General features: G+C 42.4%; 1 protein-coding gene across 3 annotated transcripts in view; it reads left to right on the plus strand.

Moving 5' to 3' along the window:
- Positions 1-11,406, plus strand: part of stxbp5l (syntaxin binding protein 5L) — a 294,368-nt gene extending 282,962 nt beyond the window's left edge. For all 3 annotated transcript variants that reach the window (XM_060928664.1, XM_060928666.1, XM_060928665.1), the window contains 6 exons: positions 5,215-5,454; positions 6,157-6,520; positions 7,159-7,324; positions 9,713-9,824; positions 9,915-10,135; positions 11,051-11,406. In XM_060928664.1, the coding sequence (XP_060784647.1) occupies positions 5,215-5,454; positions 6,157-6,520; positions 7,159-7,324; positions 9,713-9,824; positions 9,915-10,135; positions 11,051-11,092 (1,145 nt within the window). In that variant the 3' untranslated portion in view covers positions 11,093-11,406. The remainder of the gene's footprint in view (positions 1-5,214; positions 5,455-6,156; positions 6,521-7,158; positions 7,325-9,712; positions 9,825-9,914; positions 10,136-11,050) is intronic.
- The last annotated feature ends 4,379 nt before the right edge of the window (positions 11,407-15,785 follow it).

Raw genomic sequence — 15,785 nt, forward strand, 5'->3', positions numbered from 1 at the left:
GGTCTAATGTAAACCCCACCTAAGTAAAGAGAAACAACATCGATCATTACTTTAAGACATGAAGTGACTTTTCATGAATAAAAATAAAGAAAAAACATTGAATTAGAAGGTGTGTCCAAACTTTTAGCAGGTACGGGACATGCAAAGTATGTACAGATGCTGGCACAAACAAGCACAAACAGATAAGCACTTATATGCATATAAGTTCACAGTCTCCAGGAGCAATGATCAGTTAGTGCAGTGTCAAGGCCGGATTAACTATATGGGCCTGCGGCACAGTGCCCAGGGGCACCAACCACTCACAGCCAGTGGGGGGGCACCACATGACAGAAACTTTAAAAATATTTTTCGTGAATGTTTGTACACTTAAAATGGTTATACACTTGACATTGTTAAATAGTCATATATAATTCATTATGAACACTAATTTCATAAGAACAACAATAATCATAATTCTGAGCAAGAGTGGCCTATGTGACCATTAACCCCCCTTTCCTCAACCTGTCAGTTGAGCCAGTCCACCTACGGTGAAATGTATAATTTTTTTAAAAACCGCGGTAGAAATGAAAAATGGACAGACATCAATTGAGTGGTTGTGCGAAGAGAAAATTAAAAAAAGAGAAAGACTCCAGGCGTGTAGCTGCAATTAAAAATGTTCCAGTGTTAGATCGTTTTTTTATAAAAACATCGACAACTGCTGTCACTACCAGCGCTGAAGCCGAAGCTAGTGAAATCAGCGATGCTAGTGAGGGAGATGGCCCTGCTAGCACTAGCCGGGGAGATGCTACAACCACAGCCAGTGTTAGCCGAGGGGTCGGCGACGACGAGGATCCCCTTGAGACATACAAATATATGCTGCTCATTTTTGAATGAGACATTTCAATATGCCTACATGCATATCGTTGGTTGTTTTCAGTGAATTTGATGGGCTGATGTAGCCTACTTAATACATTTTCAATGAGGAAGAATGACCTTGTTTATGTGTACTATTGTTTATGTATATGCTACTATTTTTGACAGCAAAGGGCAAGGTTTGTGAGTGTGTGCAGGAGGTTACTGAACGCGTGCATGCAGGGTGGTGGTGGTGGGGCACTTGAGGTATAGTGCCCAGGGGCACCGCATTGGCTTAATACGGCACTGGCAGTGTTCTGCTGCCAATACCCCTCACTCCAGGCTCATTATTTAATACACCAGATTCAAGCAATTTAATCAAAACCTTATTACCAAACCTGTTATGAGCAGAGCTGGTGTGTAAAAGCCAAGCAAACACTCAGCACCACAATGCTTTGACCCTCCAGGGTATGAAACACCATCAGTAACAAGGCCCAAAGCTACAAAGAGTCTACAGACGAGCTCAAACTGTATCTTGATAGTTGATGGCGTGAGAAAGCCGGTCCTTCAGATGCTGACAGAGTAGTTATTTCCACACCACAGCAGAAATCTTTCCACATTCTCTCATAAAATATTCACACTTGCACATCTTATGTGGCTAATTATGTTCACACAGTCACCACGAATGCGTCAGAGCTTGTCGAAGTTGCTGTGGTGAATGTCTGTTCTGAAATACATGCTAAAGTTCAGCGGTTGTGTTAGTTCACTGGTTTCTGACGTGTGTGTGCTTGTTTTTGCTCATGTGTGTTTTGCATTGCCCTGCTCTCACCGTGTTTATAAATTAGGCATTTAGCCTTTGGGCAGTCTGTGCATCTATGCTGGGACTTCTCAGGGGTGTAGCTAGGATTTTTCAAAGGGGGGGGTCACACACTGACTGGCAGCCTGAGTACATTATGTAACAAAAAAATGGTTACCATTGCTAGTTTTAGGTAGCTCTTTCATTATTGCTGTTTCTTCCACGTTTTCTTGATGTTGTGTTCTAGAAACAGCACACTAAAACTTAGCTTCGAAGCCACAAAATGCAACTTTGATGGAAAAAATATATAATAAATTGCTTACCTCTCTTCACGTTGAAAGAAGGAGGAAAGTTTCGCTTGTTTTGACATTGCAAATTATTAACACGGGCAGCACGGTGGTGTAGTGGTTAGCGCTGTCGCCTCACAGCAAGAAGGTCCGGGTTCGAGCCCCGTGGCCGGCGAGGGCCTTTCTGTGCGGAGTTTGCATGTTCTCCTCATGTCCGCGTGGGTTTCCTCCGGGTGCTCCGGTTTCCCCCACAGTCCAAAGACATGCAGGTTAGGTTAACTGGTGACTCTAAATTGACCGTAGGTGTGAATGTGAGTGTGAATGGTTGTCTGTGTCTATGTGTCAGCCCTGTGATGACCTGGCGACTTGTCCAGGGTGTACCCCGCCTTTCGCCCGTAGTCAGCTAGGATAGGCTCCAGCTTGCCTGCGACCCTGTAGAAGGATAAAGCGGCTAGAGATAATGAGATGAGATGAATTATTAACACGAGGAAATACTCGTAATTTGCAACTAAAGAGACTGCAGCTACACTGGCAGCTTGACCGTGCTTTCTAGTGCGATCATGTTGCGCTTGCACAGAACTGTGTCAGTCCTGCGCACCTTGGCTCGTGCACCTGAAGGCGCGCCTCCTTTGTGCGCACCTAACGAGCTCTGGTACGCGCACTGTTAACAAAGAACACCTGTCTTTAATCAATTAACTATCTTTGGACTATTTAAAGACCGCGCCCATGCAAGGACGATGTGAAGTATTACACCGCGTCTAGTGTGCCTTACTGAGCCTTGTTTCCTGTCCCTGTCGACCTCCTGGTTTTTTGACTCCTGTTTCTCGTCCCTTGATCTTGTATAGTTTTGCCTCTGATATTCTGTCCGTGCCTCGATTGACCTCCTGCCTGTTTCCTTTTCCTGTTGTGTGCGTTTCACGCGCTTTATGCTCATATCGCACTGTGTATTATTTAACATATCTGCACTTGCATCCGCCTCTCCCGCACACACTCTGACAAACTGGGTTTTCGCGCCCAAACCACAGGAAGTCAAGGTTATAGAAACCCTAATGAGGCTGAAGTGACTAAAAAAAGTTAGAAAAATTACAGTGGGCGCTTTTCTAATATTCTTATGTGGCTATTGAAAAAATGTATGGTCCAACAAAGGGGGGGGGGGGGGGGGGGGTCACGGGCACCCCAGGACCCCCCCCAGCTATGCCCCTGCTTCTGTACGTGACCTCACAAAACTCATATCCCTACACATATTCTCTGTATACACTTTTTCTCCTCACTCACCCCTTGCAGTAAAGAAGATTTCTCAATTCATAGTATGTAGGCAGTACAGGAGAGCCGTGGGCCACTGTGATAACTCATCATTGCACGCAACAGCCAAAGGGGGAAAACGGGCCACAGACAGCTGTGTGAGCTCTAAGATTAGAGCTGTTGACAGTGAGCTTTTACCAGGACTCTAAAAGCTTTAAAAACTGTATAAAAAAAAAACTACTCTCATGGTGGCCGTCTTTGCATCCAGGATTCTAAATTGTGTTCTTTTGGAAAATGTTCAAGTGCGTCTTGCTTTCTTTTTTTGATTCTCTTGAACAGTTATGTCTCTTTTCTTTCCTTCTCTGTCTTTGTCCAAACACTGGTTTTGTGTAAGCTTGTCTGTACTTTTGTGTCTGTGTGTGTGTGTGTTCAAATCTTTTTGCGTTCGTGTCATTCTCGTGTGTGTGTGTGTGTGTGTGTGTGTATATATATATATATATGTTATGCATGTTGTGTGTGTGTGTGTGTGTGTGTGTGTGTGTGTGTGTGTGTGTGTGTGTGTGTGTGTGTGTGTGTGATTGATTCTGCTCTGTCATGTTTCATTGTATGTGTCATGAATATTTTTGGTTGTGCCATGAATATGGTGCGCTGTACGTTTGTGCATCGTCTGTGTGTGTACGATGGATAGGTTATCCGTCCAGACGGGCCATGCTGCAGCAGTTGCATGGTGTCAGTATGTACTCACACGATGAGCACCACACCACCACCTACTCCTGGAGCGAGAGAGGTAAGGAGTGGACATCTAGGGATCACATGTAATCCCTTGGCTCCTGTTTCGTCTTGTCACACTCCGTCCAGTCCTGTCGCTCATCGTTTTGCATCCTGTTACAATAATGCTCTCAGTGGTCAAGCTTTTTCTCTTTGTCTCCAGGTTTGGACTTAAACACGTTGTCTTTCTTCAGTTTCTGTCCTGCAGCAGTGTCGTATCCACATCTATCACCTGTCTCTAGACGCTGGCTTTGAAATAGACGTTCCCATTTCACTGCATGTAGAAATGTTGGCCAAAACTTGTACACATGGTCAAGCTTAACTTATCAGAAGAAGAATAGGAGAACGTGTTTGTCTAAATTCGAATGTGATGTTTATGAACGCACTGAATTCAATATCGGATCTGTGTTATTGTAATGAACAACTGGAATGAATTATGGATATGTGGGTTAACTGGTCACCAGTTTTTTAATAATTTGCTAATCTTTCCTTTAGCCATTATAAGAGACAACAATAATGATCCCTCAGTAAGAAATGTTGCCTAATGTTGATGCATTTTCTGTGAATGTTCTATTTCTACAGTGTGATCAGAAATTTAAATGGATGGATTCTGCCGAGTATATACTCTCACTTTTTTACATGGATTCTTGTTACATTTAAATAATTGACCTTTGTAGTAAAATGAGATGCATCAGCTAATTTACAGCTTGGGGGGGACAGAGAGAGAGAGTCCTGCTTTAAACAAGTGCATGAATCTGAGAAATACTGAAGACAGACCTTTAAAAAGGGTTGATTTTTAACAGTGCAAATCATTGGTCTGTGTGTGTGTGTGTGTGTGTGTGTGTGTGTGTGTGTGTGTGTGTGTGTGTGTGTGTGTGTACGTGAGTATACATGTGAGTACAAGGCTTTTGGTGTTTGTAAAATGGAAAAACAATGCAATTAGATCTTCTGTTTCCACTGTCATGTTGTCCTGTTTGCCTGTTTGTAGTCATGTATTTGTCAATGATACAAATGATGACATTTAAATTATTTCTTGAAGTGTTTTCAGAACGTTTGGAAAGTTCATTTTATGATGTATAAAGATTATATTAACTTGATATTTCTATTTTACAGCTCAACTCCAAGTTCTTAAAGTGTTCTCTTTCTCTCTCTCTCTCTCTCTCTCTCTCTCTCTCTCTCTCTCTTCCATTTCTATTCTCACTCTCTGTGTTCCCTCTCATTTTGTTCTTCTTCTCCTGTCTTCCTTTCTTTCTCCCCCTCTCCTCCATTCCCTGCTCCTTTTTATTTCAGAGAGTCGGGAAAATTCATTCAGTCGATCACGGAGTTCCAGCGTCTCCAGTATAGACCGGGACACCAAAGAGGCTGTGACCACGCTGCAGTTTGCAGAGTCGTACGGCCGCAAGTCAGATGCACTGCCTACACCATGTTTATGGGTGGGCACCAGCCTGGGCCTTGTTCTGCTAGTGCCCTTATCCATTGCCACTGATGAGCAGGAGAGGCTAGAGGAACCCGTCACCGTTGCACCCACCAGTAAGCAGAAATTTCATTTGCCAATGATATAGAAGGCAGCCTGTGATTCCATTGTTTTAATGGAAAGATTCTGCTCATATATATAATCTGCCCTATGGATTGATCTTTTGGGTAAACCCAATGGACAGGCCTTTTGGGAACACCCAATGGATAGATATTTGGGGGGAAACCCAATGGATAGATCTGGATAGATCTTTAGGGAAAACCCTATGGATAGACCTTTTGGTAAAATCCTAGAGAAAGATTTTTCATGAAAACCCTATGGATTGATCTTTAGGGAAAACCCAATGGATTGATCTTTAGGGAAAACCCAATGGATAGATCTTTTGGGCCAAGCATTATGGACATACCTTTAGGGGAAATCCCTGTGGATAGACCTTTAGGGAAAACCCAATGGACAGATCTGGATAGACCTTTTGGGAAAATCCTATGGAAAGGTTTTTCACAAAAAAAATTCTATGGACAGATTGTTTGGGAAAACCCTATGGATAGACCTTTTGGGAAAACCCAGTGGATAGATCTTTAGGGAAAACCCTATGGATAGACCTTTTGGACCAAGCATTATGGATATACCTTCTTCATATAGTGTCTGTCTGTCTCTCTCTCTCTCTCTCTCTCTCTCTCTCTCTCTCTCTCTCTCCATAATGTTTTCTCCTTTTTTCTTTCTCCATCTCATTCTTTCTCTTCACCTCTCCTCCTCAGGCACAGTCTTAATGCTGAAAGGTTCGGTCCTGCATTTTGGGTTTCTGGACTGCACTGGTGCTTTGATCCACAGTGCATATGAGGTGTGGAGAAATCCGCATGGCACTGAGGACCCTGATCGGCCACGCAGGAGAAAGTTGGTCAACTTTTCACCCTGTTCCTCGCAGGAAGCCAGCGGCGAGGGCCATCTGGCTGTTGTGTGCTCTGAGCGCCAAGCCAAGGTCTTCCTCATGCCCTCACAGGCCTGTCTCTATGTGCACAACATCACTGAGTCATCATTCGTACTACGTGCTGATGTGGTAGCCGTCTCCAACAGCGTGTGCCTGGCCTGCTTCTGTGCCAACGGACATGTCATGATCCTCAGGTTCACTCAATGGTCACTTCATGTTTGGCAGAAAGAGAGTTGTTTATTAGCATTTAACGCAATGCTTTGTTCCAAAGTAATGCTGAGTTTGCTTGGTGATTTTTGGTTATTATTTTGTGAAAATAGAAGTTTATAAAATTTCCTCAAGTCTCCATCGCATATTTTCTAAATTCCCTTTTGTGATCTTTACAATTTTCTAATGATTGAAGTCTAAATACCCTATTCCAGCCTCAAAATATTTCTTTCTGTTCAAATGCTTCTACTATCTGTTGATTATTACTTCAACATTGGCACTGATCCAATCCCTTAAGGCTTTAATCCTTAGAGGCATTGATTTCCCTAATCCTAGTCCTAATTCTACGAATAATGTGGAGACACTCTTAATCCTGGTGTTATCCCTGGATGCAATCAATAAACTGGCACTGCCAAGCAATGATCCCTCTCAGTGCTATTTATTGAACAATGAACAGACTACTGATGTATTTCTTATTTGATCTAATTTTTCTGTGTCTCTTTATATAATATAAAATAACTGAAATAACCGATTTTAGTTTGTTTGCAGATAAAAAAGAGAGACCTAAAAAAAAATTCCCTTCCAGTGCCGTAAATGCTTGAGTGGTTCTGTGTTTATGTTGCAGCCTGCCAAGTTTACGGCCTCTGTTGGATGTACACTACCTGCCGCTAACAGACATGCGCATTGCTAGAACATTCTGTTTCACCAATGGTGGTCAGGCCCTCTACCTGAGCTCTCCGACAGAAATACAGCGCATCACCTACAGCCAGGAGATGTGTGATAATTTGCAGGTGTGTGTGTATGCGTGCGTGACTGAATGAATGAATGTGTGAGCATGCATTTGTGTGCACAATTATACAGTGTGTGGGGGGAGGGCAGTGACAGTGCCTACTGAAGTGAAATGTCATGCTTGTCATAGATGCTTTAAGCTCTGCTGAGCTGAGCCCTGGTGCACCTTGCAAGCTGTCTCCCTCCCCCTCCTCTAGTCTAGTGATGGAATAAATGGAAACCTGGAGAAAGCCTGTCTATAGAATGATTTAGTTCAAGTGTAGCGTCAAATTGTTTCTGAAATGTTGGCATTCAAAATCACATAAGTGCTGCCTTTGAATTTCATAGTACCTCTATAGTGTATAGTAATAAAACATACACAGTCGTGGTCAGAAGTTACATACAGTGACATGAATGTCATCTTGGATATGAATGTCATGGCAGTAGTTGGTCTTTCGGTAATTCCTTTGAACTGTTCTTTTTCTGTGGCAGAATGATTGTACAGCATACGGCTTTAAAAAGCACTAGAATTTGATGCACAAGTTTTAATTTTCTTTGGGTTTTCTGAAATCAACACAGGGTCAAAAATATACATACAGCACACCTAATATTTGGGTAAAATGTCTCTCTTTGCAAGATTCACCTTGACCAAACACGGCACGGTGGTGTAGTGGTTAGCGCTGTCGCCTCACAGCAAGAAGGTCCTGGGTTCGAGCCCCGGGGCCGGCGAGGGCCTTTCTGTGCGGAGTTTGCATGTTCTCCCCGTGTCCGTGTGGGTTTCCTCCGGGTGCTCCGGTTTCCCCCACAGTCCAAAGACATGGAGGTTAGGTTAACTGGTGACTCTAAATTGACCGTAGGTGTGAATGTGAGTGTGAATGGTTGTCTGTGTCTATGTGTCAGCCCTGTGATGACCTGGCGACTTGTCCAGGGTGTACCCTGCCTTTCGCCCGTAGTCATCTGGGATAGGCTCCAGCTTGCCTGCGACCCTGTAGAAGGATAAAGCGGCTAGAGATAATGAGATGAGACCTTGACCAAACATTTTTATTTACCATGAACAAGCTTCTGGCAGAATTCTGGTTGGATATTTCACGATTTTTCATTGTAGAATTGATAGAGTTCAATTAATTTTTTTTTCTTAGCATGGACTCTACTTATAAGCATGGTCCATATATTTTAATAGGGTTGAAGTCAGGACTTGTTTTAAGCTTAATGTTAGCCTGCTTTATCCTCCATAACCAGCTCTGATGTGTGTTTGGGTTCATTGTCCTGTTGTAACTCCCAAGTCTCAAGTCGTTTCAAGTTTCTGATGGTTTATGCTGAAGAATTCTGAGGTAGTCCTCCTTCATTATTCCATCCACTTTGTGCAATGAACCTGTTCCACTGGCAGCAAAACAGTCTCAGAGCATGATGATCCTACCACCAGCTGGTACAGTGTCCCTCTGTACATGGTGGTCATTGTGGCCAAACAACTCAATCTTTGTCTCATCTGACTATACAGCTATCCTCCAGAAGGCTTTATCTTTGTCAGTGTGGTCAGCTTCAAACTTTAGTTAAGCTTGAAGGTGTCAATTTTGGAGCAGGGGGTTATTTCTTGGATAGCAGCCTCTTAGTCCATGGTGATCTGAACTGTAGACAGTGATCCATCAGCTTCCAGTTCATGGCAGGGCTGTGCCATGGTGGTTCCCAGGTTGTTCCTGACCATCCAAACCAATTTCCTTTCAGCTGAGGGTGACAGTTTGGGTTTTCTTGGAGCAAAGTGGCTTGGCAAAGTGACTACACCTCACAATAACTTGGATACAATTGTTTGAACTGATCTTGGAATTTGCAGTTGTTTAGAAATGGCTCCAAGAGACATTCCAGAGTTGTGTATATCTGTGATCCGCTTTCTCAGATCTGCACTGAGCTCCTTGGACTTTCCCATTTTACTGTGTGTGGGTCAAGCCAGTGAGTGCTGTAAACAAACCCTTTTTATGAAGGCACAGAGAAGCTACCAACTGTAATCAATCATGATCACTAACAGGAAGTTAAGAGACCTCGGCCTTGGCAAGATAAGAGACATTTTGGAAGTTTCAGCAGCTCTGAATTAATAATCTAAGTGAGCGTATGTAAATTTTTCACCCTGTATGTATAATTTTGACCCTGTGTTGATTTCAGAAAACCCAAAGAAAATTAAAACTTGTGCACAAAATTCTAGTGTTTTTTTAATGAAAGATGTATGCTGTACAATCATTCTGCCACAGAAAAAGAACAGTTCAAAGAAATTACTGAAAGCCCAAATATTGCCATGACATTCATATCCAAGATGACATTAATGTCACTGTATGTAAACTTCTGACCACAATTGTACACATACACTTCACTCGCATACAAATGTATGGGTCACTGATAACTTACTGACTGATTGGCTGCAGGAGATGCTAGGGGAGCTTTTCACACCCACTGAGACCCCTGAGGCACAAAACCGAGGCTTCCTGAAGGGATTTTTTGGGGGCAACGCACAGACTTTTGACCGAGAAGAGCTCTGTGAGTGCACCCCTCAATCATCTGTGTAATGTGTGATCTTACTTGTGAATAGCTAAATTACAAAGAATCTCTTAATATACCTATGTATAGTTGGTGAGGCAGCAGCAGGGAAAGCTTCTCGAAGTCTGGCCCAGCATATACCGGGCCAGGGCAGCGTGGAGGGCATACGAGTAGCAGCTGGCGGGGCAGTGGGTGATCTTGCCCGTGCTCGCATTGCCCTGGATGAGAGAGGACAGAGACTAGGAGAGCTGGAGGAGAGGACGGCTCAAATGATGGCCAGCGCCGAGACCTTCTCCAAACACGCTCATGAGGTAATACAGAAAGGGAAAGGAGAAAAAAAAACTTGTTTATGCGTAACAGCTCAGGTCATACTCGAATAAAGGTGTATTATCTGAACTAAGATGATTTGTCAGATATGTGCAGATATGTATACATATGGGATATGAACATCAATCATGAAAATAAACAAATTTCCCATTGCCCAAGTTTCAGATGCCATTCAGGGTCCAGATCAAGACCACAACCATTGCCCTCAAGGAGGGGTGTGGCCAAATGAGTGGAACAGGGTGACGCTTACGCACCTTAAATTAAAGCCACACTCTGATACCTGCTTTCCACCCATGCGAAATAGGAACTAGTTCTGTGTTGGTGCTACTGCCGGTTCAGAGTTGGTTCAACTTGCAGTTCTTCCAAAGAACCACCATAGAGCCACATCAGCAATGCTAGCACCAAGCACAACAAGAATGGTGGACTACGGGATTAGGCAGACTAGACACTACACTAGCTCTGTGGGGTTTTTTTTTTGTTTGTTTGGTTGGTTGGTTTTTTTTGATGGTCAGAAAGTTTGACTTGGTCTTGTTGTTCATGATAATCCCGCCCCAAGCACCTGATGTAAGCGGTTCTTGGCGCTAGACCAGCAAAGTATTGGTGACACTCTGGAACCAGTTTTCCTGGCCAAGAGCCGGTTCTTTGGCTGTCGAAACACAAAAAACTGGTTCAAGATTAGACACCAGCTCCAAACCAGCCCTTGAACTGCCTTGGTGGAAAAGGAGCATGAGAGGTCCACTATTCCTATTAAATTCATGTAGACTTACAGAATTAATATATTTAGCATGTTCAATTCAAATAATTGCAATGTGAAATATTATGTGCATGGATTTTAAGCAGCAGTGAGCTCTTTTTAGCTTCATACTAATATGTATGCTGGTTTTCATTGTCTTCCACAGCTGATGCTGAAATGCAAAGATAAGAAGTGGTATCAGTTTTAAACGAGTTAGTCTGGATGAAGGCTATTTCTGCTCATCAACCAAAAGAGGGCACTCCTCTGGAACATGGACCTTTGCTTTTTAAAAGAGTGGTTGAGAGGTGCTTAGGGCTGTTCCTTCTCTCTGGGGCTATGTATACAGGACTATACTTCTTAATCAGACTGGTTTGACAGACTGAAGACAATAACTGATGGACAGGTACCATTAGCATTAACAACTTTGGGGTTGTTCCTCCCCCCATATGTTATGGATTAGACCATCCTTCATTCATGTACAAGGGCCAGGGTCTTCTTACAGGAGGAAAATTGGCTCTTGCTGTGTAGAGACTTTAAAGTTATTTTAAAAGAAAAATAATTAAAAAAAAAGACTGCATGAAAAAAATTGACCTATAAAAACATAAAACTGCCATATTCAAAAGCAGCATGTTACTTTAAAAAAAGGGAAATAAAAGAATAACATACTTTTATTTAATATTATAAGCTAATACCAGAATCCTATGACAAAAACTTTATATTTTTTGAAATAGCGATAAAATATAAATAAAAAGGGAAACTGTATACCTGCATTGCTATAAGCCCAAAATTCTGTTTTTTTTTAAAATTTATTTCTCCATACTTATTCTTTTCAATAATGTATTATTTGAAAATTTCCACGACTCTGTCTTCACATCATTTATTCACGCAATGTGTTCCACCCTTGTGTTCTGATTACAGGTATGAAAAACTATTTCAAAACTACAACACGACAGAACAGACAAACAACCGCACTCACCAACATCCTCCGAACGTTATCACACACACGTACAGTAACTTCATGCCACACCACTTTCAAAACATTAGTGTTTATGAAGTAGCTGCTAACTTATAATTGTCCCTTGAATAACAGCTTTACTACTGAATCAAGTTACTTCACCCTCTCCTAGAAATGTATGATGTGGTTTTAGACGTATAAGCGAGAAATAAGCTGTCCTGGGCAATATGTGCTATGAGTGTATCTGTGTGGTCTTACTTGAGTGTGTTTCTATTCATAAAGCCAATGTAATAATACATGTGCCATATTCTAGATGGGTGAAGTATCTTTCCTGTAAACTAGCGATGAACTTATTCTGTCCGTGGTTGGTATTTTAAGCCGTTACCTGTAGATTAAACTCAATCGAAGAGTTATCCTGATCCTTTGTGTCTGTTCCAGTACACTACAGTTTCAAATGTTTGTTTCTTTTAATTGTGTGGGGTTCAACTTATAATTTTCGGCTGACTGCTTAGGTCGTTTTTGTTTTGTTTTTTCCCCCTGAACATTTCTGCTGCCTTGGGTCACATGTAACAAAGTCTGGTGGATCAAGGTGTCCCTCACTCAAAAGATATCGTACGGAAAAACCATTGCCAAATCCATGAAGCTTGAACGAGAGTTTGTCAGTAGTTTGAGATCAGAGGATTATTTATTTATTTGTGTCTTCTGATTTGAACATGTATAAGGTGACAAAGACTGAGCCATCGGGACACTACATGAATACTTGTGTTCTTTGAGCAGGATCTTTTAAATGTATGGAGGTTGTATGGAGCATCAAGAACCTTGCACAATGGGGCGATCCTGCTCGCACCGATATTAGCCTACCTGTGAGCAAAATCATTCGAAATCTCATTTTAAGTGAGAAATCACATGTAATTGCTTTAATGCTGCCTTTGGCCTGTTGTGCTTGTGTAAGACATTTTGTTTATCTTTTATGGTTCCCAAAAATCCCATCCCATCTTTCTCCATGTCTGCTGCACTTTCCACTCTGTATATAAAATGGCCAAAGCCATTCATACATCTGCCGTCCAAGTCGAAATCAGAACTAAAGAGAAAGCAGTAGGACAAGGATTTCATCTCTGCTGAGGCTGTATACAAAGCAAAACCTGTTATCAAAATATTTAAGGACAGTTTAGTCAAAAAAAAAAAAAAAAGGCTAGCATGGCTAAGGAATCTATCAAGGGCATGAAAGCCAGTAGTTAGGCTTAACTATCCCTTTAAAGGTTTTTCAATATTGGGGAGAGAATCTCCAAACTTAATATAATACATCAGTGTTAACCAAGTAAACACACATACCCATGGTAATAGCCATGTCATTATATTAAAATAAAATACCACTCTGACTATCCATCACTCCAAGGCTCAAAGAAATTGCGTATATCTGAAAAAAGAATTCTGTTGATGAGAATTCTCAATCATTATCATGTTTCTTTTTAACAGAAAGAAATACAGGGTGTTCTGTTTCTATGTTCTCAGCTTTTATACTAAAATGTACATTTGAACCTGAAGAGAGTTGGGAGAAATGTCTTACAATGAACTCATGTGATTTCTTCTGTAAATGTTTTACCTGTTGAAAGATGGTTCTGCGTCGAAAATTCTGAATGTAGTTCTGTAGTCCTCCTGTCCCAAACTCTGAACCGCTCTTCTCTACAGAGATTGCGGCACCGTCCGTCTTGTTTAAATGGATGCTACCACTTTTTGTTCTTATCGATATTGCAGTAGTATTATAGAGATTACTGGAATTAAAAAAAAAAAATCATGAAACATATGTTGATGCTAATCAAATTGAAATAAACATTGATTGATGTACTCATGCCAATGTGAGATTGATTTGTTTCTCACACAAATGTTTTGTTTTAAATGAAAAATCGAATTAAATATTGAAAATTTGTGTCATCTTTTGTCAGGGTTATTATTTGTTCGTCTGTTTGTAATAAGCAAAGAATCATGCACCATACTCATCTGGACCTCAGAGTGTGTCTGGATGGAATTTAAACAATAAAGTAAAAGAGTGAAAGAATTCTTAAGAATTCTATGCATTCAAAGATACATTCAGTAGCTCTGTGCACTGGTCTGTAAGGGGTGGAGGAGTCTGAATGATTCAGTGCGTTTACATGCACATAGAGAAAATCGAATTTCTGCCATTGCTCGACTGAAATCGAAGTTCTAAATGGCATGGAAACACCTTAGCTCGGCTGAAATTGAACCGAACTTGATTTCTCGTAATCGAGCTACACGACCTAGATTATGCGATTTTTGCCGAGCTACTTAGTGCATGTAAACCCTATCGAGCTACGTAGTCGAGCTACTTACTTCAGCGCTGCCCCTTCCGGAAGTGACGAGACCACAAGCGGGAAACACAACAGCCTCGGTCGGGGAAAAAAAAAAAAAAAACAGCCTCGGTCGTCATGACACTTCACCTTAGCCGCCTACTTTATTAGGAACACTTCTGTTCGTACATACAAACGACAAACACTCTTCTTAGAGTTTAGAGTTTATTTTATTTTTAAAAGGGGCAGTGTACAAATTAAACATTATCCTTGTGGTAAGGACAGATGTCTGTACCAGGTTATAGCGGTACATGCTAATTTCCACCTGGAGTCCCTTGGCAGGTGGATGTAATAAAAAGATAAATAAAATGTACAGGAAATGTCATCAAATCTGTCATTAGAGCAATTTGTAGTGATTTAGACCAGTAAAATTTCTTCTGAACACGGAACTGATAACTTTGTTTATACTCTTGAATAGCTCTTCTTCATGACGACAACCGGAAGTGTACCAACACGATGGGGCGTGTAGCGCCACCTGTGGCTCGGGTGCACAATGTACCTCACACAATAGCTCGATTTCTTTGTGTGCATGTAGGATTGGATTTCTCTGGCACCCCTGCTGGGACCCTTTGCTCGATTACCGACAGTAGCTCGATTTGGATGTGCATGTAAACGTACTGACTGAGAGCTGATTGGTTTTAGACCTCTTTAGTGACTTCAATCCATCCATTATCTGTACCTGCTTATCCTGTGCAGGGTCACAGGCAAGCTGGAGCTGACTATGGGCGAGACGCGGGGTACACCCTGGACAAGTCGTCAGGTCATCACAGGGCTGACACATAGACACAGACAACCATTCACACTCACATTCACACCTACGGTCAATTTAGAGCCACCAATTAGCCTAACCTGCATGTCTTTGGACTGTGGGGGAAACTGGAGCACCCGGAGGAAACCCACGCGGACACGGGGAGAACATGCAAACTCCACACAGAAAGGCCCTCGTCAGCCACTGGGCTTGAACCCAGAACCTTATTGCTGTGAGGTGACAATGCTAATCGCTACACCACCGTGCCGCCCCGAGAGAAAATCTCTCAATTTCTCATCTCATCTCATTATCTCTAGCCGCTTTATCCTGTTCTACAGGGTCGCAGGCAAGCTGGAGCCTATCCCAGCTGACTACGGGCGAAAGGCGGGGTACACCCTGGACAAGTCGCCAGGTCATCACAGGGCTGACACATAGACACAGACAACCATTCACACTCACATTCACACCTACGGTCAATTTAGAGTCACCAGTTAACCTAACCTGCATGTCTTTGGACTGTGGGGGAAACTGGAGCACCCGGAGGAAACCCACGCAGACACGCGGAGAACATGCAAACTCCGCACAGAAAGGCCCTCACCGGACACGGGGCTCGAACCCGGACCTTCTTGCTGTGAGGCGACCGTGCTAACCACTACACCACCGTGCCGCCATCTCTCAATTTTTTTTAACCAAATATTAGTAACTGTCCTGTACACTTCAATGCTTCTCCCGCTCACGTCACAGCTGCTGGTTATACTGGCCGAGAAAACAGGTTTAATCAACTCACCATCAGTGTGTAAAGCCTTACCAAGTCGTGCTTGCACATGCAAAT

Source organism: Neoarius graeffei, chromosome 9, assembly GCF_027579695.1.
Source record: "Neoarius graeffei isolate fNeoGra1 chromosome 9, fNeoGra1.pri, whole genome shotgun sequence".
In the NCBI taxonomy this organism is placed as follows: Eukaryota; Metazoa; Chordata; class Actinopteri; order Siluriformes; family Ariidae; genus Neoarius; species Neoarius graeffei.